At 39.8% G+C, this 18,375-nt stretch overlaps 1 protein-coding gene across 2 annotated transcripts in view; it reads right to left on the bottom strand.

Moving 5' to 3' along the window:
- The window catches only part of LOC110985396 (neurofibromin-like), a 55,453-nt gene extending 45,355 nt beyond the window's left edge, over positions 1 to 10,098 (bottom strand). For both annotated transcript variants that reach the window (XM_022246387.2, XM_022246388.2), the window contains exons 1-8: positions 9,945 to 10,098; positions 6,842 to 6,991; positions 5,068 to 5,151; positions 4,541 to 4,728; positions 4,005 to 4,111; positions 3,204 to 3,271; positions 1,196 to 1,271; positions 490 to 599 (exon numbers count right to left, since the gene is read on the bottom strand). In XM_022246387.2, coding sequence (XP_022102079.1) covers positions 490 to 599; positions 1,196 to 1,271; positions 3,204 to 3,271; positions 4,005 to 4,111; positions 4,541 to 4,728; positions 5,068 to 5,151; positions 6,842 to 6,991; positions 9,945 to 10,004 — 843 coding nt within the window. In that variant the 5' untranslated portion in view covers positions 10,005 to 10,098. The remainder of the gene's footprint in view (positions 1 to 489; positions 600 to 1,195; positions 1,272 to 3,203; positions 3,272 to 4,004; positions 4,112 to 4,540; positions 4,729 to 5,067; positions 5,152 to 6,841; positions 6,992 to 9,944) is intronic.
- Between the last annotated feature and the right edge of the window lie 8,277 nt (positions 10,099 to 18,375).

Genomic DNA, 18,375 nt, shown 5'->3' with positions numbered 1-18,375 from the left:
AATATCACAATTAAATTACTCCTAACCCTAAAAACTAAACAAGATCTGAACAGTCAGACTTGTCAATGGCCAACATCTCCTGCTCTCTGTGTACAGCATGTGTACAATGCATTTCATACATTTTGCATTGAACATTTTCAGTATCATTCTTGAGGAAAGGTTCCTGGAATTACAAATTCCTTCCAGCAAAGTGTGGGTCTTGGCAATTTTGTTTACATAGTAAATGTTACGGCACAGCAAATTACTGTAAAATTACTTCTTTTAATTCTCTGGTTAATGATGCACTCCACCATTCTCAAAGGCAAGCTTACAGGTTATGCAGAAAAAAAATTTGCCTAACTGACAAGGCTGTAATCAAGTCCAGATAACTTAAATTATGAGTCATTGGTGTGATCTAGCACCCGAGCAGGCTTTGCTCACAGTTGCATTGTACACCATTCGTCGCCTCTACACAGCCTTGTCAAAAACATGTCTAGAATCTGGACTCACTGGGCAGAGGATGAGTAGCATGACCTGTAGGAGCCAGACTGAGCTTTTCCTCTTGGCTGACTGCATTTCAGGTTGGCTCTCAGCCATGTCAAACAGCTTCTCACAGCAATCTAGAGATGAAAAGGTATTACCAAACAAAATAACCAAATGCTCAGTTGAAAAGTGGGCAAGTTCACTAGTTTCTTACAAATACAGCGGGAGACTTTGAGACGTTTGCAGGCAACAAACATATCCGTCGGAGCATATGTGCTGTTCTGAGCATTAATTCATAGTTCTGAACACGGGCACTACATTGAAAAAAGACTGGTATGTCGACAGCCACCTGGGTTCTCAAAGTCTCCCATACATCCCCCTTGGTTTCAGACAAGCACATTTCAGAGACCAAAACAGAAGACAAAGGAAATCCTACTCAGCAAAAGGACTCAAACAGGAGTGATGCAAAAGCTTCCCAAGCAAAACGAAGGAACACCAAAAAAAAAAACCTCACCTGAAGTGAAGTGACGGTGCACACAATAAAACAGTATACAAAAGTAATGCTCAAAATCAGAAATAGTTCTGATCTTTCAAAGGTTTCAATCCAAGCAGAATCATTCTCAACAACAAAAGACTGAAGGAAAAAGTAATGTTTGAGCTTCAACCTTGAAGGTACAAATGGTCCTATAAATGGGAAGCAATGTGAGGATACTTCCTCTTTGTTTAGATTTACCTTGAATTTCTGATTCATGAGAGTCATGTAACACCATGAACTCCTCAGGATAGTTGTCCATCCAGTTCCAGATTGCCTGAACACAACAAGACAAAAAGTTATCAGCAACTCAAATGAATCCTTCTTGCAATCCTGCTGCTGAAGGAACATAAGCACAGTTTCAGTTGGGCACCTGATCCTCTGTATCACCGACTCCCTTGCCACATCAGCACTATCCAGGACTGCTCATCTTCATTGACAATGTAATGATGTGGTCCAGTGCACCAGTGATATCACCAAAGCCATGAAGGACAGGAGAGAGTGTGGATGAGTTTGGTTGCATCTATTTGGGATGCGGCAGTCAAATGATGATAGATCAATTTACGAATCACCCACCCGGTTATCTCACATAAATTCACACTGGGATCAGGGCTTAACTTAGGTGCACTTTTCAAAATTTGCCGAACTGCTACGGTAAGAAATTCAGACAAGCTTCAGAATTTTCAAAAGTAATTAGACTATTTAATATGTACATGTATACAGACTGGAGAAATTTATTCTGACTTTTTTCTTTTGATAACTCTTTGAATTATTGCATCCTTTCCGGGAAATAATCGGTAGCCTGTTACTCAAGCTTCATTATCACCTTGACTATCGCACCTTGTGTGCTCCATGGGGAAGGTGGAGAGGTCAATGATGGAAAGGACATTTTGCAAACTTGTGAAAAAGTTGGAAAAAAAATTGAAGATCCTTGAAACAAAACATTACAACAAACCAGTGGCACCATCTTTAAACTTTGACCTCAACTGAGACAATGGAAATTATACAAGTGATGATTGTTGGGTTCTTCAATGCATAACCTATCCAACTTCAGAGAGGATATGGTACAGAACTGTGCAGGATTCAAACTGGCTAGGAAAAACTAAGTCTTGATGGGTACTAGTCCTTCATTCAAAACATGCACATCTCACAGCAAAGGCAAGAAGCTCATTTTGAGCAACAACACAATGTTGGAGGATGACCTTATCAGTAGGGATCAACTTATGATCAGATCACACCGATGCTCACTAACATTGGCAACACATCAGATTGGCAGAATTCAATCTTCCTTGCCGATATGAGTGCCGAAGTTATTAACTGCAGAAATGAACAAACTCTACACTCAGTTTTGGCAAACACAAATCTCATATTATTACTTGAGCATGAATAAAAACTGTGGTTTTTCATTTGCTGAGATAAATAAAGTTACATCATTGTTAAGCCCACTTTAAGTATCCCTAAAAATTACATCTGCATGATCCTTGCCACGACAACTCCATGCACAGACTGCAGACCCAAGGAGCAGTCAGTGTACATGTGTACCATTGCCACTGACCGTCATAAAAAGAGCCAGAGAACTACACCACGTGTGGCACCACGAGGTGCTGTGGGATCAGTCTGAAGGTAGCCCGCGATTTTTACACAAGGCGCACTTGGCTACCTGGACACATGACGGGTACCTCTGCCGTGGGCAAGATGAAGACACCAATGCAAGTGGCAAAGCCAGGCACAGAGCATGGTTCACCAGTGCCCATGTACACCTTGACTAAAAGGCTACCGGTGATTCAGCCCAACGTGCTGTGTGTCTATTCTGCATGCACCGCTTACGTTGGGTGTGAGAACAACAGAGCATTGTTGGTATCGTGTGAGTGGAGATGTGATGTACACAATTTATTCTCTCAAATCTGTGGCAATTAAGGCAAAAAACTAATCCTGTTACCGATAATGTGTAAACTGACATTTTAAATTTTAAAGCAAGTACACTGATTTTGTGTTGTTAAGAGCAGGCCTACATGTACATACATCCTGTTAAGGTTGCATTTTCCGTTTAATACTGTTTATAAAAATCATCGAATTGGACATCAGCCAATGTTCCGATTAAAGCATCGCACATCGGATTGGCAGTTAAAACCTACATCAGTTGATCCCTATTTATCAGGACAAGGGACTCAATCAATTAAAGCCCCTAAACCAGGAAACACAGTTTTACCTTTTCAAGGCTGACCACAAGAGTTGCCATCACACTCTTCCTCAGCATGGCAAACTTGCAGATAGTTTCTAAAAACAAGGTGCATCAAGATATCACAAGACGTTTGCAGCGAGAATGCATGTACTGAAATGTATTCAAGGTTTGCAAATTGGCAGCACAAATGTCTGATCTGACATCCCAAAAATGCACAGGTGTTTGCTTTTGTGCTGTAAAGGAATTGGCCTTCACCATCGTACCGATGAAGACAGCACACAAGCGGTAATTCATCTTGATGTATAAATGTCATGAAACCATACTTGAGGCTGGTCATAGGGGACTTATACATGTCTATTGTGGACCATCACTATAGTGTTGGTGCATGCAGCTTGCAAAGGGCTGTGCCATGCTCTAGTATCAGATTGTAGGCCTGGTGAGGCTGTGCTTGAAATGGTCATGGCTGCGGCTACTCACTGTAGCAAGTCAGTGGCACAAGCTGAAGCCACATCTATAGGGTACCTGATTCGGACAGGACCTGGCAGCTCATTTTATTCGAACAACTCACCACAGCTATGGCATTTGTAATTCCAGAGACATTAAACTCTACCCCCTTTGGGTATTCTCTAAGCACCCTGCTGAACCCAACAGAACCCAATGACAGAAAAAGTGTGAAGCCCTCTCAACCTAACAGACTCCAACAGCTGGAGCAAAGCTCAGATCGACAAAATCTCATAGGAAGATACTGCTGCTGGATATCGTTGGGTTTAGCAAGTTTTGGACTAATCAATCAAGATCTATGGAGGTCACAGAATTTTGTCATCATACCAGTTAGAAGTCTGGTCAATCTTTTACAGTCCATATTGATGTGTTGGATGAGTTCAATGTCGGACTCATCTCCAGATTCATCGGTGATTTTGGCAAGGGCATCCAGCCTGCACACAGAAAAGGGAACAGATCGCTCAATCGATATATCGCAAGAAAAATATGGAACTGCAGTAACATTTTCCCTGGATGGAAACATCAGGCCCTGCTAAAGGTTACAATCAAACATTCAACGAGGGATGGTTCAGTTGGAAAAGACATCAAGGGTTTCAGCTGTAAGTTGCCAAATGAATAACGTCTACAAAAATTGACAATACATGTAATTCTGTGCAAATGATGACAAAAGCCTCTCTAGCACTGGATAAAACAGTGGTTACACAAATGTATTAATGTTTACAGCTCAATTTTTGTCCACTATTTTGAATTTCTGGCTGGATCCAGGCACATATATGGCATTCAAGCAATCTCAACTTGGAGAAAAAATGACACATTTCAAAGATTTCAAGTTTTGTTACCACAATGGTGACACGAAGACCCACCTTGCATATATCCGGCTGAAGACTGCATTGAAGTTGTTCAGGCTGAGAGCAAAGATGACTTGCGAGGCAGACATCTTGAGTTGTGTGGTCAGCGGGTGTTCACTAGAGATGTTGAGAAGCTGGCAAACCTCAGGAAGGAGCGATTTGACCAGCATCGTCTCATTGGAGCGAGATGTGTCTTTTGGTTGCTGATAAAAAATCAAGAGGCAGCATTGTATTCCTTAAGTACATCTTCAAAGTTGGCAGGTTCTCCAGGTTTCTGAGCCATTAAATCTCTGTAAATGTCCCCCCCCATCCCAAGACTTTTTCTTGGCCTAACATGGTGACATCACACCTTGTTCACATATGTGATTTTTCCTATGATAGTATGGTTGAACACAATCCATCGAGCCCACATAGGAAAAAGTACACATAAACAATGCCTGATGTCATTATTTTTTAGGTCCGTTGACAGACTGACAGTCACCATTTAGGGTGGATTTCTGCCTAACATTATCTGGGAATGTCTAGGAGATCCATGAGCTTACTGCTGAGAGGCATTTTTCCAGAGTATCCAGGACGATGAGCTGAGATTGATGGAGCAGCTTTGCTTCTTCCTGGCCGAGGGGTTTCTGTCCAAGAACCAATCCAAATTGCTGCAAAGTTAGTTTTGTTTCTTGCATTTTCCAGTATGGAACATTCTTTTTGACAGTTAAGAACAAATCACGAACAAACTACACAGGGAAACTGACAAGGTGCTTACATGTACATATCAATCATAAAACTGAACAAAGAAAATGACTGGTGTGGGATCTGAACCTTCAAACTCTTTGAGCATTTTACTGGCTCTCTACCGACTGAGCTGCCCAGCCCAATAACAATTAGGAGGAGCCCCCTACACAGGACTAGGTAGCTCTCTTGGTAAACCACACGTGCAGTGTTCCTGAGGGTGCTGGTTCAAATCCCATTCCATTCATTTTCTCTGTTTATCTTTATATTGACCACACAGTTGTGTTTCACTACCACAACATGGAATGACAAAGGCATTTACTAAAGTCCCTATGATACAGTTCTCTGAAATAGACAAAGCACAGATACTTTTCCCTTTTCATATCTTCAATCTAAGGTCAAGCAAAGTATATACAAAGCGTTGGTTACACCACGCAGTGACACATACATGTAGGATAGCATTGCCGCACCACAATAGGATGAAGCATCCACAGATTTTGTAAACACAAAGCTTCGTGCTGAAGCAACTATCCACGATGCGTCGATTCATGATGTAACCCACAAAACAATCATTTCTATGTTAATGTGTAAACATCAAACACTGATTTTTCAAGCTTAGGGGACACCCAAGAAAGAAATATCTAAAAATGAATGTCTGCCACATACACACAACTCAATAAACTGAAAGGTTTGTAGGAACTACCCAATGAAAGTACTGACAAAGAAATCCAGTGACCCAAGCATCTTTGCGAAGGATCTTGGTGAAACCCCCCCCCCCAAAAAATTACAACTGTGCAAATCTCAACCTAAAGACGAGCTGGTTTCAAGTCAGTGTTGCAGTTGAGACCTCTTAAGACCATCACAAGACCCCCAAAAGACATGCAGTCTAAATTCAAGTCACAAGCTGTTCAAATTAACTGCACAAAAAAAGCATTCCTTTGTCACTGTTCACCCTGTTACTTGTGACTGGTCTTGTGATGACCTCAATCGCAACACTGTTTCCTTTATTTATATATAACGGGTTTGCCCTTACCCAACGTATATTAATAAGCACTGTATGCTCAGTGCTTGTCCGAGAGCTTGCGAAAAAACCTCACAAGTTTACTCGGGTGGGACTCGAACCCACGACCTCCTGCTTACTAGTGCAGATGTCTTAACCACTCGACCACCGAGCTTGCCGAGGTCGGCTGGCCGGTCCGAGTCAAATGAAGCAGCGGGTACCGCGAACTATTTTCAAGATGTATTTTTTTATATATATGTATTATATATAATTAACATCTCCCCAACGCAAAAAATACATCTTGAAAACACTGTTTCCAATATCTAACAGTATCAATAGCATCTGCAATAAGAGTGTTTTAATGCAATCTTGACTGTCATTGAACCATCAGAACACAACTCCATGGAGCTACCTGGCACAGCAAAGGCTCCTTCAACAGTAAAAGGACACCAACCAAAGCGTTATGTGATATATACTGCCAGTGGCTGGTTTCCTGCCAATCAAGGAACAACCGAAGAGCAATGTTCCCTACAGCACACGCCCATGGATTTAAGCTCTACATGTACATATACACTGTCTGCTTTGATTGTTACCATGGAAGATGGGCTGAGATTGTTGAGTATCTTAGCCAGCCCATTGATGACCTGTGAGAAGAGCTTCTTACTGACACTGATGAGGCACTGTTTGCTCCTCTCCAAATCAGCATGGGCCTGACCTGACTGGCCATTTAGACGAAATGGTAACTGAAAGAGGAAACATAGAAATGTTCATAGTCACGATATCTGCAACACGCATTTATCTAAGATGTTGCCTGTTGTCAACAAGTATGGCTAATCTGAAGTGAACAGAAACACAAACATGCACAGCTTCAGTGGGTACACAGTTGGTTGCCAGCACAAAATGACCTTTTGTGCAGTACTCTTCACTGCATTTGGTTTACTGCACAATTATGCACACGAAACAGTGAAGCACAGTTATTGTGCAGCACAAAAGTGCAATCTGATATTCTTGTGAGGGACAGTTGGTGCAGTGCACAACACAGCTGTGCTTCTTTGAGGTGTTCACCAAGTGACCCAAAGAGTGACTTCAGCATAGGAGGGTTAACATTTTAAATTCCACATTCCCATTGACAGTTTCTGTGCAACTAATAAAGTGCAGGGCTAGTGGACAGACCACATTAACGTTTTGAACTATTAACAATTACTGCTTTATAAAACTATCTTCCACAACTGTGAATTAGAAAGAAATGGTTCTGAAGGCAGATTTATTGGCGAATCATGTAATACAAATGACAAATCGTGCAAAGATCGAGTGATTGCAAAGATGGACCAAAATCCAAATGCACCTAACATAAGCAGTACCGCACCCAGGATTTGTTTGGAGAGGGGCTCAGACTGGGGCTGGGATGTACATGTACAGCTGTATCTTAGAGAGTACACAATGTACTTTAAGACATGGTGAATACCGTCTCTACGTTTTTCAGAATGAAAAAAGTAATAATAAAAACTACTTAGGGGAGGGCCCCCTCCTATTACATCGGCGACACTGTACCATGGAACCAGATGAAAAGTCTCAGTGTGACAAATCGCTTCATGTCCAGGTTTTGCCAGTGTTTTTTGCCCAAGCCATGTCAGTGAGTTTAGGAAATTTTTTCGTTATTAAAAATAGGTGTAATTAGTCTGTCATTTTTTGGGGGTGGACACAAGTTTTATTTTCATCAATGTATTTAAGCCACATGGAGACTTGTTCCTCTTCGGTTCCACTACCAGACATGCCAGAGTTGGAAAAAGATCTGTAGTTAAGTCAAAGAGGAAGTGTAAACTAAACAATATGTTTTATAATGGAGAACTTTATCAATAATGAACACAGGATACATGTACATGTATACAGCAACAGGACAGTTGAGTTGGGTTTGAAACTTTTAGTGATGTGTGAAAGATCACTGAAGCATAGTTTTGATGCGATATTTTGTCAACAATAAAAAGCTATAAAAATAGGGGACCAAGTCTGTCAGGTGTCATAGTTACTGTAAGTCTGTTCATGTTAGTTGTAGGTCAACTCGACCATTTACCAACTTGACTTGAGTAAACTTCTGACCAACTCGACCGTCGACCAACTCGACCGCTGAACCAACTCTTCTGTTGACCAACTCGACTTCAAAGTCGAGTCAACTTGACCATTTACCAACTCAATGAACCCATGAAATCGACTGAAATGCAATCAATAATTGAACTTGTGCCAATGAGATACTTCAAAATAATTTAAGAAGCACGCACGAACCCCGGAAGTCTGTCATCACACTGTGCACATGCACAGATCACACACAGTAAAACAAATTACACGCGTGATCCAGAATTAGGAAAAATGCGTTCCTTCTATGCCCTGTCCCTGTTGCACCGTTTGCACGGTCAAGTTGGTCGAGAGTCGAGTCCAGTTGACCTTTACAGTTGAAGGAACAACGGTCAAGTTGGTTGATGGTCGAGTTGGTTAAGAGTCGAGTTAACTCGAGTCGAATTGGCAAACCGTCGAGTTGACCAGACACCTTCATGTTTGGTAGGGTTTTTTGATAAACTTTGATTGAAGCAAAATGTGTGGTAAATGCGCTTGTTATTTGCATCTTTCTCCCCTTGCACCATGCACCAATCTGATGTACATACATACACCATTATGTGCACAGTTGCACGACAGCACCCAAATACAAAAGGGCTGTGCGGCACAAGTCTGACATCAATTTTTGACAAAAAAACAACTTCCCTTTCTTCCTGAAATTCCAAGCTTCCAAATAAACACCGTTTCGTATATGTTTCATCAACTCCTTAATATGCATGTTTTGGGGAATTTTTAACAGAAAAGTGCACTTTTTTTTTACCTTTTTATAGTCTTCACAAACAAAAAAAGGCTTGACGGTGCTTCAGTCAAATGTTTCGAATCATACATCAAGTAAGAGTATTTTTAGTTCTACAAGATAATGACAATCATCATCATTCCAAACCCGGCACACCCGGTTGATTCTTGCGAGATTTTGTGCTTAGACGACACTACGGTATGTCACACGACAACAAACAAAGATGGCTGCACACAGTTGTTGATGTAGTGGTATGGTAAGTGGCTCCCATCTTATATTATTTTCATAATACATGTACTTTACGCCCACAACTCGATGCAAATGGACATATTTAAATGGTACTAACACAAATTTTGGTTCTTTTTACAACACTCCTGCTTTTTAAAATATAGAACTTGATGCACAAAAGGAGCAGAAATCGTTGATTGAATACAAACACGTTCACACACTTTCAGATATAAAATTTGGAGGTGCTGTTTCACTGGATTTCCTACCTGATGTAGTCAAGTTCAGAAGTTGACAGACATGACACTTGACTTATTATTGACGAAAGGAGGAGATTGAACATGTTTAAAAACCTCTTTACATGACCTATCACATCGTGAGGACACAGACCGTAAATTTCAAGAACGCCATCAGTGAACAAGAAAGGAGGGCACCAATAGTTATCCACGCTAGGGCCGTGTGTGTGTAGTGGTCGTATGAACTACAATACATGTAGGCACTAGGCCTGCAGTACGTGTACATGTACGTACATGTACACGCAGACCTACCGATCACAAAAATGCATCAAAAATAAGTCTTGACCAAACCATGTCTTTATATCAAAAGGGCACGACAACTCCCCTTACCTGTTCCTCAAATCTTGTGATCAGCTGTGACACCCATTCGATGGGTCTCTGAGCTGCCATAACGGGTGGGAAATGAGTTACAGAAATCGGTACGATGACGGCCGCAACACACGCTGCGTATTTTTATCTCCTCAATCCGCCATGACACCTCGCATACTTGATTGCCTTTTGCGCCTGCGCAGGACACCAATGCCAAATATGGAAAGTTGAATCGGAAGTTGGGACACGGGATACGGTATGACGTGATCGTGATGAATTATTGCCAGTGCGGTGAAACTGGTTCGAAAGTTTTAACTCTGGATCTGGATGAATACTCTGAAAACTCTAAATGAGCATCACTCAGAACAGAACTGGGGAGTTGTTCATTCCAGCTGTAGATGTTTTTGCAGTGCTGTTTTGAAGCTAGATAACTTCTCCACAGAAGTCCTGTGTTTTGGCAACTTATTCCAATCTCTTGCCATCTTGTAGGAAAGAATGAACGAAGATGGGATAGTTACACAGACTGTGGGATGGCAAGTTGATTTGTCTTGCAGCTCCTAGTGAGTGTTCATCCGTATGCGAGATGATGGAGGTTCTTGCCGTATCAAGGAAATCTGTCCAGGTCAACACTGTGATGAAAGATTTTGTGCAACATGGCTAAACTGCCGCCGCCTTCTTTGCTGTACCGAGGAGGGAAGTTTAAAGGAACCAGGAAATAGAAATATCTTTATGAACTTTACTAAAACTCCTTGAAATTGCATCTTTGGGTTTCAATTAACCTGATTTTAAATTTTTGTTTTGCAAATCTAACCCATATTTTGATGCTTTTTTGGCTTTTATGCTAAAGCAATTTGCATATTCATGAGCAGAACTATGATGTCATCCAAGGCGCTGCATCTCAATTTTGCACTGATTTGTGCACAGAAAATTTCCAGATTTTTTTAACCACTGCTATGGCAGATTTCATTTTCTTTGGCAATTTATTGCTGTGTAAGTATATGGCAATAATCCAGCAAATATCTTTTTCACAGAAATGTTCCCAGATAGCAAAGGGGTTTACAATTTGAACATGAAAACATGCAACCTGAACCATGTCTTCCTGGATTTACATCAAAGCAAAAGCGCCCTCATTCATCCAGAAATGCTTGGTCATTTTTTAAGGTTTGAAAAAGTGCACCGTTCAGTTCACATAACTCAAAAAAGAAGGCAGTCTTAATACATGGAAGAAGAGCACAGAGATACACAAAAAGTGATTCTAAGAAAAATTCATTTCCTGGATCCTTTAAGCTTCTCTAGCATTGCTGTATCGGAGCTATATATTTCTATGATCCCTTCTGACTGTGACATGTTTTAATGTAAAAACCCAGTGGGATCACAAAATATTAATGAGCTCACGCGTAGAAATCCAACGATATGGTGGCATGCACCCCTAAGGTTTTCGACTCATCCGTCGGCACATGATTTTTTTTCTCCATTGGGAAAGAACTTCTTCTGTTAATTAAGATTTATGGGATATTGATAGATCACTTGTAGCGTTCTTGAAAAGATGGGTCTACAGCTTCATCGGACACGTGGTCATCTCTTGAATATGGCATCGACAATGTTTTATACGCTGTTCTGGAATGACTTCCCCCTACTTAAGCCTAATGGGAAGTTTGGTAACTACAAGTACCATGGAATGATTTTACTTGAGCCCAGAAAGTTAAATGTATATGTACATGTATGCAATCATTGCAATGCAACAAGTGAACAGAATGGGGTGATGACGGACGTGTTATGCGAGGTCTCTACAAAACCACCTAAAATCACCTGAAAATAAATCTCTCAGTGTCGGCCCTCTGATCGATAAACAGTATGAGATCTGTCATGTTCTACTCTTCCAGTACTGTACGCAGCTATAAAGTTATGAATTTCCATTAGAAAAATGCCTCTAAAAGAATAGGAAACCTTTGGCTACAAGTCCAGCAGATCCAGAGGATCCGGGCACCGCGCCACGATCATCACGTGATCCGTCCTACCAATCACCAGTGCGCGAGTCAAACGCCATCGCAGCGCTACGACGAGAAATCAGAGGGCTGGCAAGCGATCTAAATTGTAAGCTTGACAAAACAATCGTCAACCAAGAAACACTCTTAAACAGAATAACTGGTACTGAGAACAAACCGAGGGAAAGGGAGGAATCTCTGGTCTCCTCTTCCAAATCTATGGAAGAACTACGGGCGAAGAATGAATCCTTGATAGATAGAATCTCCAAGATGACCGTTGAATTGCAAATGGCGAAGATGAATGTCACAAAATTAAAGGAAGCTACCCTGTTGGAATGGCATTCCCGCAGTTAAAATCTCCGATTTGGCGGTATCCCCGAAACCAGATCCGAAGATCCTGATTATCCCTATAATGAAGTGAAAAATATTCTCGCTGACAAATTCGGAATGCCCGACGTCGAAATTGAAAATGCTCACAGAACTGGTTGTAAGCCTGATTCCTCCACCGACAGACCGAGACATATCGTGGCTATAGGTCTATCTATCGTCCAGAACTAAAATCTGTCTGGTCCCGCGCCAAGGCAACCCTGGCGAAAACACAGGAATCTTTGTCATGCGAGATCTACCGTCGGAAGATGTCAGGACCAAAAGATTTCTCCGTGACATCATGAAGCGGGCCCACGAAGCTGGAAAGCGAGCCATCTTCAAGCAAGTCAACCTGTACATTAATAGTGTGAAACACGTCCCTCCCCCATGAATACCGGCGAATAGCCCAATACATATATGTAAATCGTAGCTTGGATTAACCATGCCATGATCATGTGGTGATGATTTTTTTCCGTCCGATAGGACTTTAGTAAGTTCTTTCTTTCTTACTTTTCTGTTGCTTTCTTTACTTGACCCGCTAGTACATGTGTAAAATGTTTTCCCATTTTTAATACTTAGGCGTATCCTGTTATGGTTATTCACATCCAGTCCTGTTAGGGTATTTGTTATTGGTGTTTGTATATGTGTATAAATTGTTCTGTCATTAATGCCTGCATATGTTAAGTGTCCATGTAGTGTATGTTGTAACCCTGTAAGAACAAGCCAAAATTGAATTTTCTGTGATTCCTGTAAATTGTAGACCCACCTTAAATGTACCAACCTTACCTTGATCCTGTTGATAAGTTAACATATAGTGATGATAATTGCTTTTGCCCTATCTAATATTTGTCCTTTTAATTCCTTGCATTCTGGGGAATTTGCGGCTGTGAATTTAGTCTTGGGCCCACAAATTCGTCAATTTACTAACGTAGAAAATTGAATTACTCCCTATCTTAACTCTCTTGAACTGCCCCTTGTCGGTGATCCTGATAATGCTTATCAAATTGTAAATCATTCTAGTTACTATTCATGTGATAAATTTGTGGACTTTTTAAATCAAGTCCTTACAGATAAGTTTTCACTTCTTTCTTTAAATATACGTAATTTACCTCAAAACATAGACCACTTAAAAATGTTTTATATTCACTTAATTATGATTTCGCTGTCATCGGATTGTGTGAGGCCTGGCTGAATGAAAATTCCTGTATAAAAAGTATAAACATACCTGGATATACTCTTCTGACTAAAACCACAGTTGGCAGAGTTGGTGGAAGGGTTGCCTTATATTTATCAACAAATCTCCAATATGTATCCAGACCTGACCTGAATGCTTTATCGGACAACTCTTTTGAATGCATATTAATTGAAATTGTCACACCACAAAATCATGAGAACCTTATAACTGGGATTGTATATAAACCCCCCGATGCAAACTTTGATTGCTTTATTACTAACTTTAAATTCCAAGTTCAATTTGTTATACATGTAATTACAGGATCAACCAAAGAACTCCATATTCCAGGCTCGTGGAACTGACATAACCAGAGTTTTCTGAGCTGTTAAAGTTAACTTGCATCCGGTCACAGTAGTAAGTTCTATGTTTCAGAATTGCGTCTACTGTAGGCTAAAGAATTTTATGTAATTTCTTAAATCACCTTACTGTTTGCATTTTCCGGATACATGTATTTCTTATGCGTTTTACCGGCAAATGAAAATAATTTCAGGAGATTTTAATCTAAACCTGATCAATTCTTATACCAATAGCTAGTCTCAGGAATTCTTAGATTTAATTTACTTCTCCTCAGGTCTGCCACTTATCAACAATCCAACAAGGGTAACTACTGCATCTGCAGCTTTAATCGATAATATATTTTCTAATATATTACCCCTCCTAAATATGGGATCCTGGTTACGGATATATCCGATTAAATTTCCTATATTTACTCTCTTTAGCTTGACTGTCAGTCGTCCTAGTCTACGCGTCACTTCCGTACGCGATTATTCTCACGAAAATTTAGCCAACCTAAAACAAGCACTTGACAAAATCCGTATGACTGGTCCTCACTCTTTAATAAAGAAGACTCTAATCTAGCATTTACTACGTTCATGGATGTATTTAACAGTCACGTTGAAAAGTATATCCCTTATAAATGCAATCAATCCAGGTCGAGCAAATCTACTCCTAAATCGCCCTGGGTCACTGTTAGTATATGTAAATCTATTAAGCATACGAATAAGCTTTATCAGGTTTATGTGAGACTCCACAGATCCAAATCGTACTAAATACATACTCTATAAAAACATTTTAAGGAGTTCTAATCGAACCTCTAAATGCAATTATTATATTGAACAATTTGACAAAGAAATAGCAAATATTAAAAATACTTGGAAGATAATCAATAATATACTCCACACTAACTCTAAACTGCAAATAAGTACTATTGATGCAGAAGGTGTTGCTACCAGCAATCTAAAAATGATTACTAATCATTTTAATGATTTGTTCTACAAATATTGGTAAAAACCTCTGTAATCAAATTCCTTCTTATGATCTCAATTATTCTGATTATTTACTGGACCCTCAACCTAATTTGATATTCTTAAGTCCTGTTATTGAGGAAAAAATAACTGATATTGTACATGTACATACGTTGCCAAACAAAAAGAGCTCTGGCTTTGATTTAATTAGTAACTCACTGGTTAAGGAAGTGATACGGGCAATCTCTAAACCAAGAACCTTTATTATGAACATGTCTGTATCAACAGGTGTAGTACCAATGATATGAGAGTTGCTTGTGTCACTCCTATTTTTAAAAGTGGCGATCTTGGTCAAGTAAATAATTATAGGCCTATCTCAGTTCTTACTACTTTTTCAAAAATTCTTGAACGAATAAATTCACAACCGTATAATGGACTTTGTAGGTGAACACGGCATAATTTCTGACTCTCAATTTGGATTCCGTGAAAACCATTCAACTTCACATGGTAATATTAACCTATATGATAAAATAAATAATAATTTAGATGAATCCTCTATTACAATTGGTTTATTCCTGGACCTCCCCGAGGCCCTTGATTCAGTCAATCATAATACTACTTCTAAACAAACTTGCCTTGGAGTGGTTCAAGAGTTACCTTTCAAATCGTCAACAATTCGTATCTGTTAACGGTACTCACTCCTCTGTCGGTACAGCTTCTCGTGGAGTTCCGCAAGGACCCATTCTCGGGCCACTTTTATTTTTCATCTACATAAATGCCTTTTTTTAATCATCTGATTTGTTAAAGGTATTTTATTTGCTGATGACAGTAACCTATTCTATAGTCACCCTAATATTATTACCATTTATCGTAATGTTAATCTCTAGCTTACTAAATTTCAAACTGGCTTAAAGCAACTAGGTTGTCTCTTAATACTAAGAAGACTAACTATTATGCTCTTTAGTAATAAGCAACATCACGAATTACCTGAAACCTTTATTGATGACATACAAATTGATAAAACCGATTGTGTCCAATTCTTAGGTCTGTATATTGAACAGAATCTTTCATGGAAAAAAATCAATAATATTTGCACGACTGTTTCAAAAAATATTGGAGTGATATGTAAACTAAAGCTGCTTCTCCCACAGGATGTATTATTTTTAAACTTTAAAATACTTTAATTGTATCATATCTATCATATGAGATATTAGCTTGGGGTAATTGTGGGGTTAGTTTAACCAGTAGAATACTTAAACTGCAAAAAAAAGTTTTCAGAATAATCCACTCTGCCACCTACCTTGAACATAGCAGTCCGCTGTTTTATTTGTACAAAATTCCCCAAAATAAATGATACACTATATATATTTCCTTCAGCTTGGGATCGTCAGGCACCAGTTCAACACTAAAAAATTACCTAATCCATTTGTTCTATGTTTATCAAAATGAGGAAGTGCACCTCTATTTCACCAGAAAGTACAAGAAACTTCATCATTCTTTTGCACGCACTACTCTTACACAAAATACAGTCAAGCATAAGAGCCCCAGGCTATGGAATTCCTTAGACGCCTCTATAAAGAATCGAGGGAACTTACAAACATTCAAAGGTAAGTTGTTTAGGTGGGTGGATGGATGGATGGGTAGTTGGTTGGATGGACGGACGGACAGACGGACATCACGACGGATGGACGGACAATAGCCAAATAAATCTCATCCAACGGACTAGAGTTTGCTGACAGATTCCTTAGTTTAATTCTGAAGTTTTTATACAAATACCAGTCGTCCAAATACCTAGTGGACTACAACGAACAAGACAAGGTTCAGATTAAAGTCATGATCGTTGTCATGCTGTTCCACTACTGGTAACCCACTTCGATCCTGCCATCAAGAACTTTGTGAAGTTCAGGAAGCTCATCCCCGATTTCCACAGACTCGACATCAGTGACAGGTTTTACTCAAAGAGAATCTATACCCACAAAACAAATCAACCCCCGAAAAGTGATTTTACCGAAGTCTGATTGCAGCCTCAACTTTCCCGGGGACTTAGGACCATTTTTCAACCGTATTTCTATTTAGCCATTGAGCTGCTCCCATATGAAAGCCCAAAGACCTAGGGAGTTGATTCTGGCAACGATTTACACAATCTCATCATTCTGGAGGCCAAACAATCTCCTTCTTCAAAAGATACTGTGGGGGCACTTTTAAGGCTAATGAGCCTGCCATATCTTCTCATTTGAATAAGTAGACTGCACCCCAAGAGGAGTGTTGTGTGTGCAAGCAAATTCAAATTTGAAACCATCTACGTGATTGACACAAGCACGTGTGGCGTACACTTTGGAGTAACTTTGAAAAGTCTAAGTTTCAGTATATGAGAAGTCTAAGTAGCCTCATGTAGCTGTTGACTACTGTTATATGTGTTTGACCATTGAGGCCGGAGGTCCAGTCCAAGGGAAGTAAAATTTTGTACTCTTCTGTCGATCGATGACATAAAATTTCATTTTAATGGCGTTTAATAAAGTCCATTTAGTCAATGAAAAAAATCCACGTTTGCTAATTTTTGGCTTTAGAGGAATTCTTCACTAGAGAAGAAAACTTCAAGAATTATTTCTCTTTGGTGCAGAAAAATTTTGTGCGCATTGTCAAGCAGTAGAATAAGACTTGCAAAAATATCGCACGCACTCGAAAACTAAAGTAATTATTTAAAAATACGACTATACCTGTAGGTAGGCCTATGTGCGTTGCGCAGGGGGAAAGGGGGGTGAAAAATAGGCAAATTAAAAAGGAAGATGAAAATCCACTTTTTTAGGAAAATCCACAAATTTCCGCCGTTACTGGTTTACCAGTTTCCTTGTGATAAGTGATCTTTCGGGGGAAAAAATCTGTCCCCAGAGAAATCTGCCTGGCGATGGCCATCCTAATCCGCCTTGAGCAGAAGCACCCCCTCATAGGTTGAAATGAGCCACGTTGGTCTCGAGTGTTCATTTGTTGGTAGCAACGCAAGCCTAAGAAAGTGAGCAAGTCACAGTCGTTTGTGAACCAGCGAAGTGCTATTGCCGCCAAAGAAGCTACCGTTGCTAAGGGAATTGCGCCTTTTAAGAACTTAAACTTCACCTTAGTTCTTTTATTACAGATTGCACAGAGCTTGGGAACATATTATTTATACGTCCAATTTGTTTTTATCGCGTTTTATGTACTCATGTTGGATTTTATTGTTTTCTTTTTCACATTTGTATTTTAATATGAATTGTCCATAACTTTAATTTCCTTTGGTGTGTTGAAATTGTTTTTAAATAAATTGTACTTTTTACAACGTCCTTAAGAATAGCATTTTTTTAATGAGAAGTCTACCCTGTGGAAATAAAACCTATAACAATAACATCAGAAATCTAGAAACTGCGTTCGTTAGCTTTGGATGACCTCCAGCATCTCTTCGTGATCACTCATCCTTAGAATCACCGAGATGTCTTCTTGAAGTTAATGCGTCTTCTTCCTACGCTGAGAGAGATCAATCGCGATCACAGCAGGCTGCTGGTAGTTGCTATTCCCTGGAAATACCTGAAAAACAAGTCAGCTTGCAGCGTAGATAAGGAAAAGCATGTTTCCCGTCCCAAAACTTTCGCTCT

The sequence above is a fragment of the Acanthaster planci genome, linkage group LG09 (genome assembly GCF_054643075.1).
Source record: "Acanthaster planci isolate LZ-2023a linkage group LG09, COTS_SCS, whole genome shotgun sequence".
Taxonomy (NCBI): domain Eukaryota; kingdom Metazoa; phylum Echinodermata; class Asteroidea; order Valvatida; family Acanthasteridae; genus Acanthaster; species Acanthaster planci.
The sequence above is the reverse complement of the archived record's forward strand: the minus strand, read 5'-3'. Positions and strand labels throughout refer to the sequence as shown.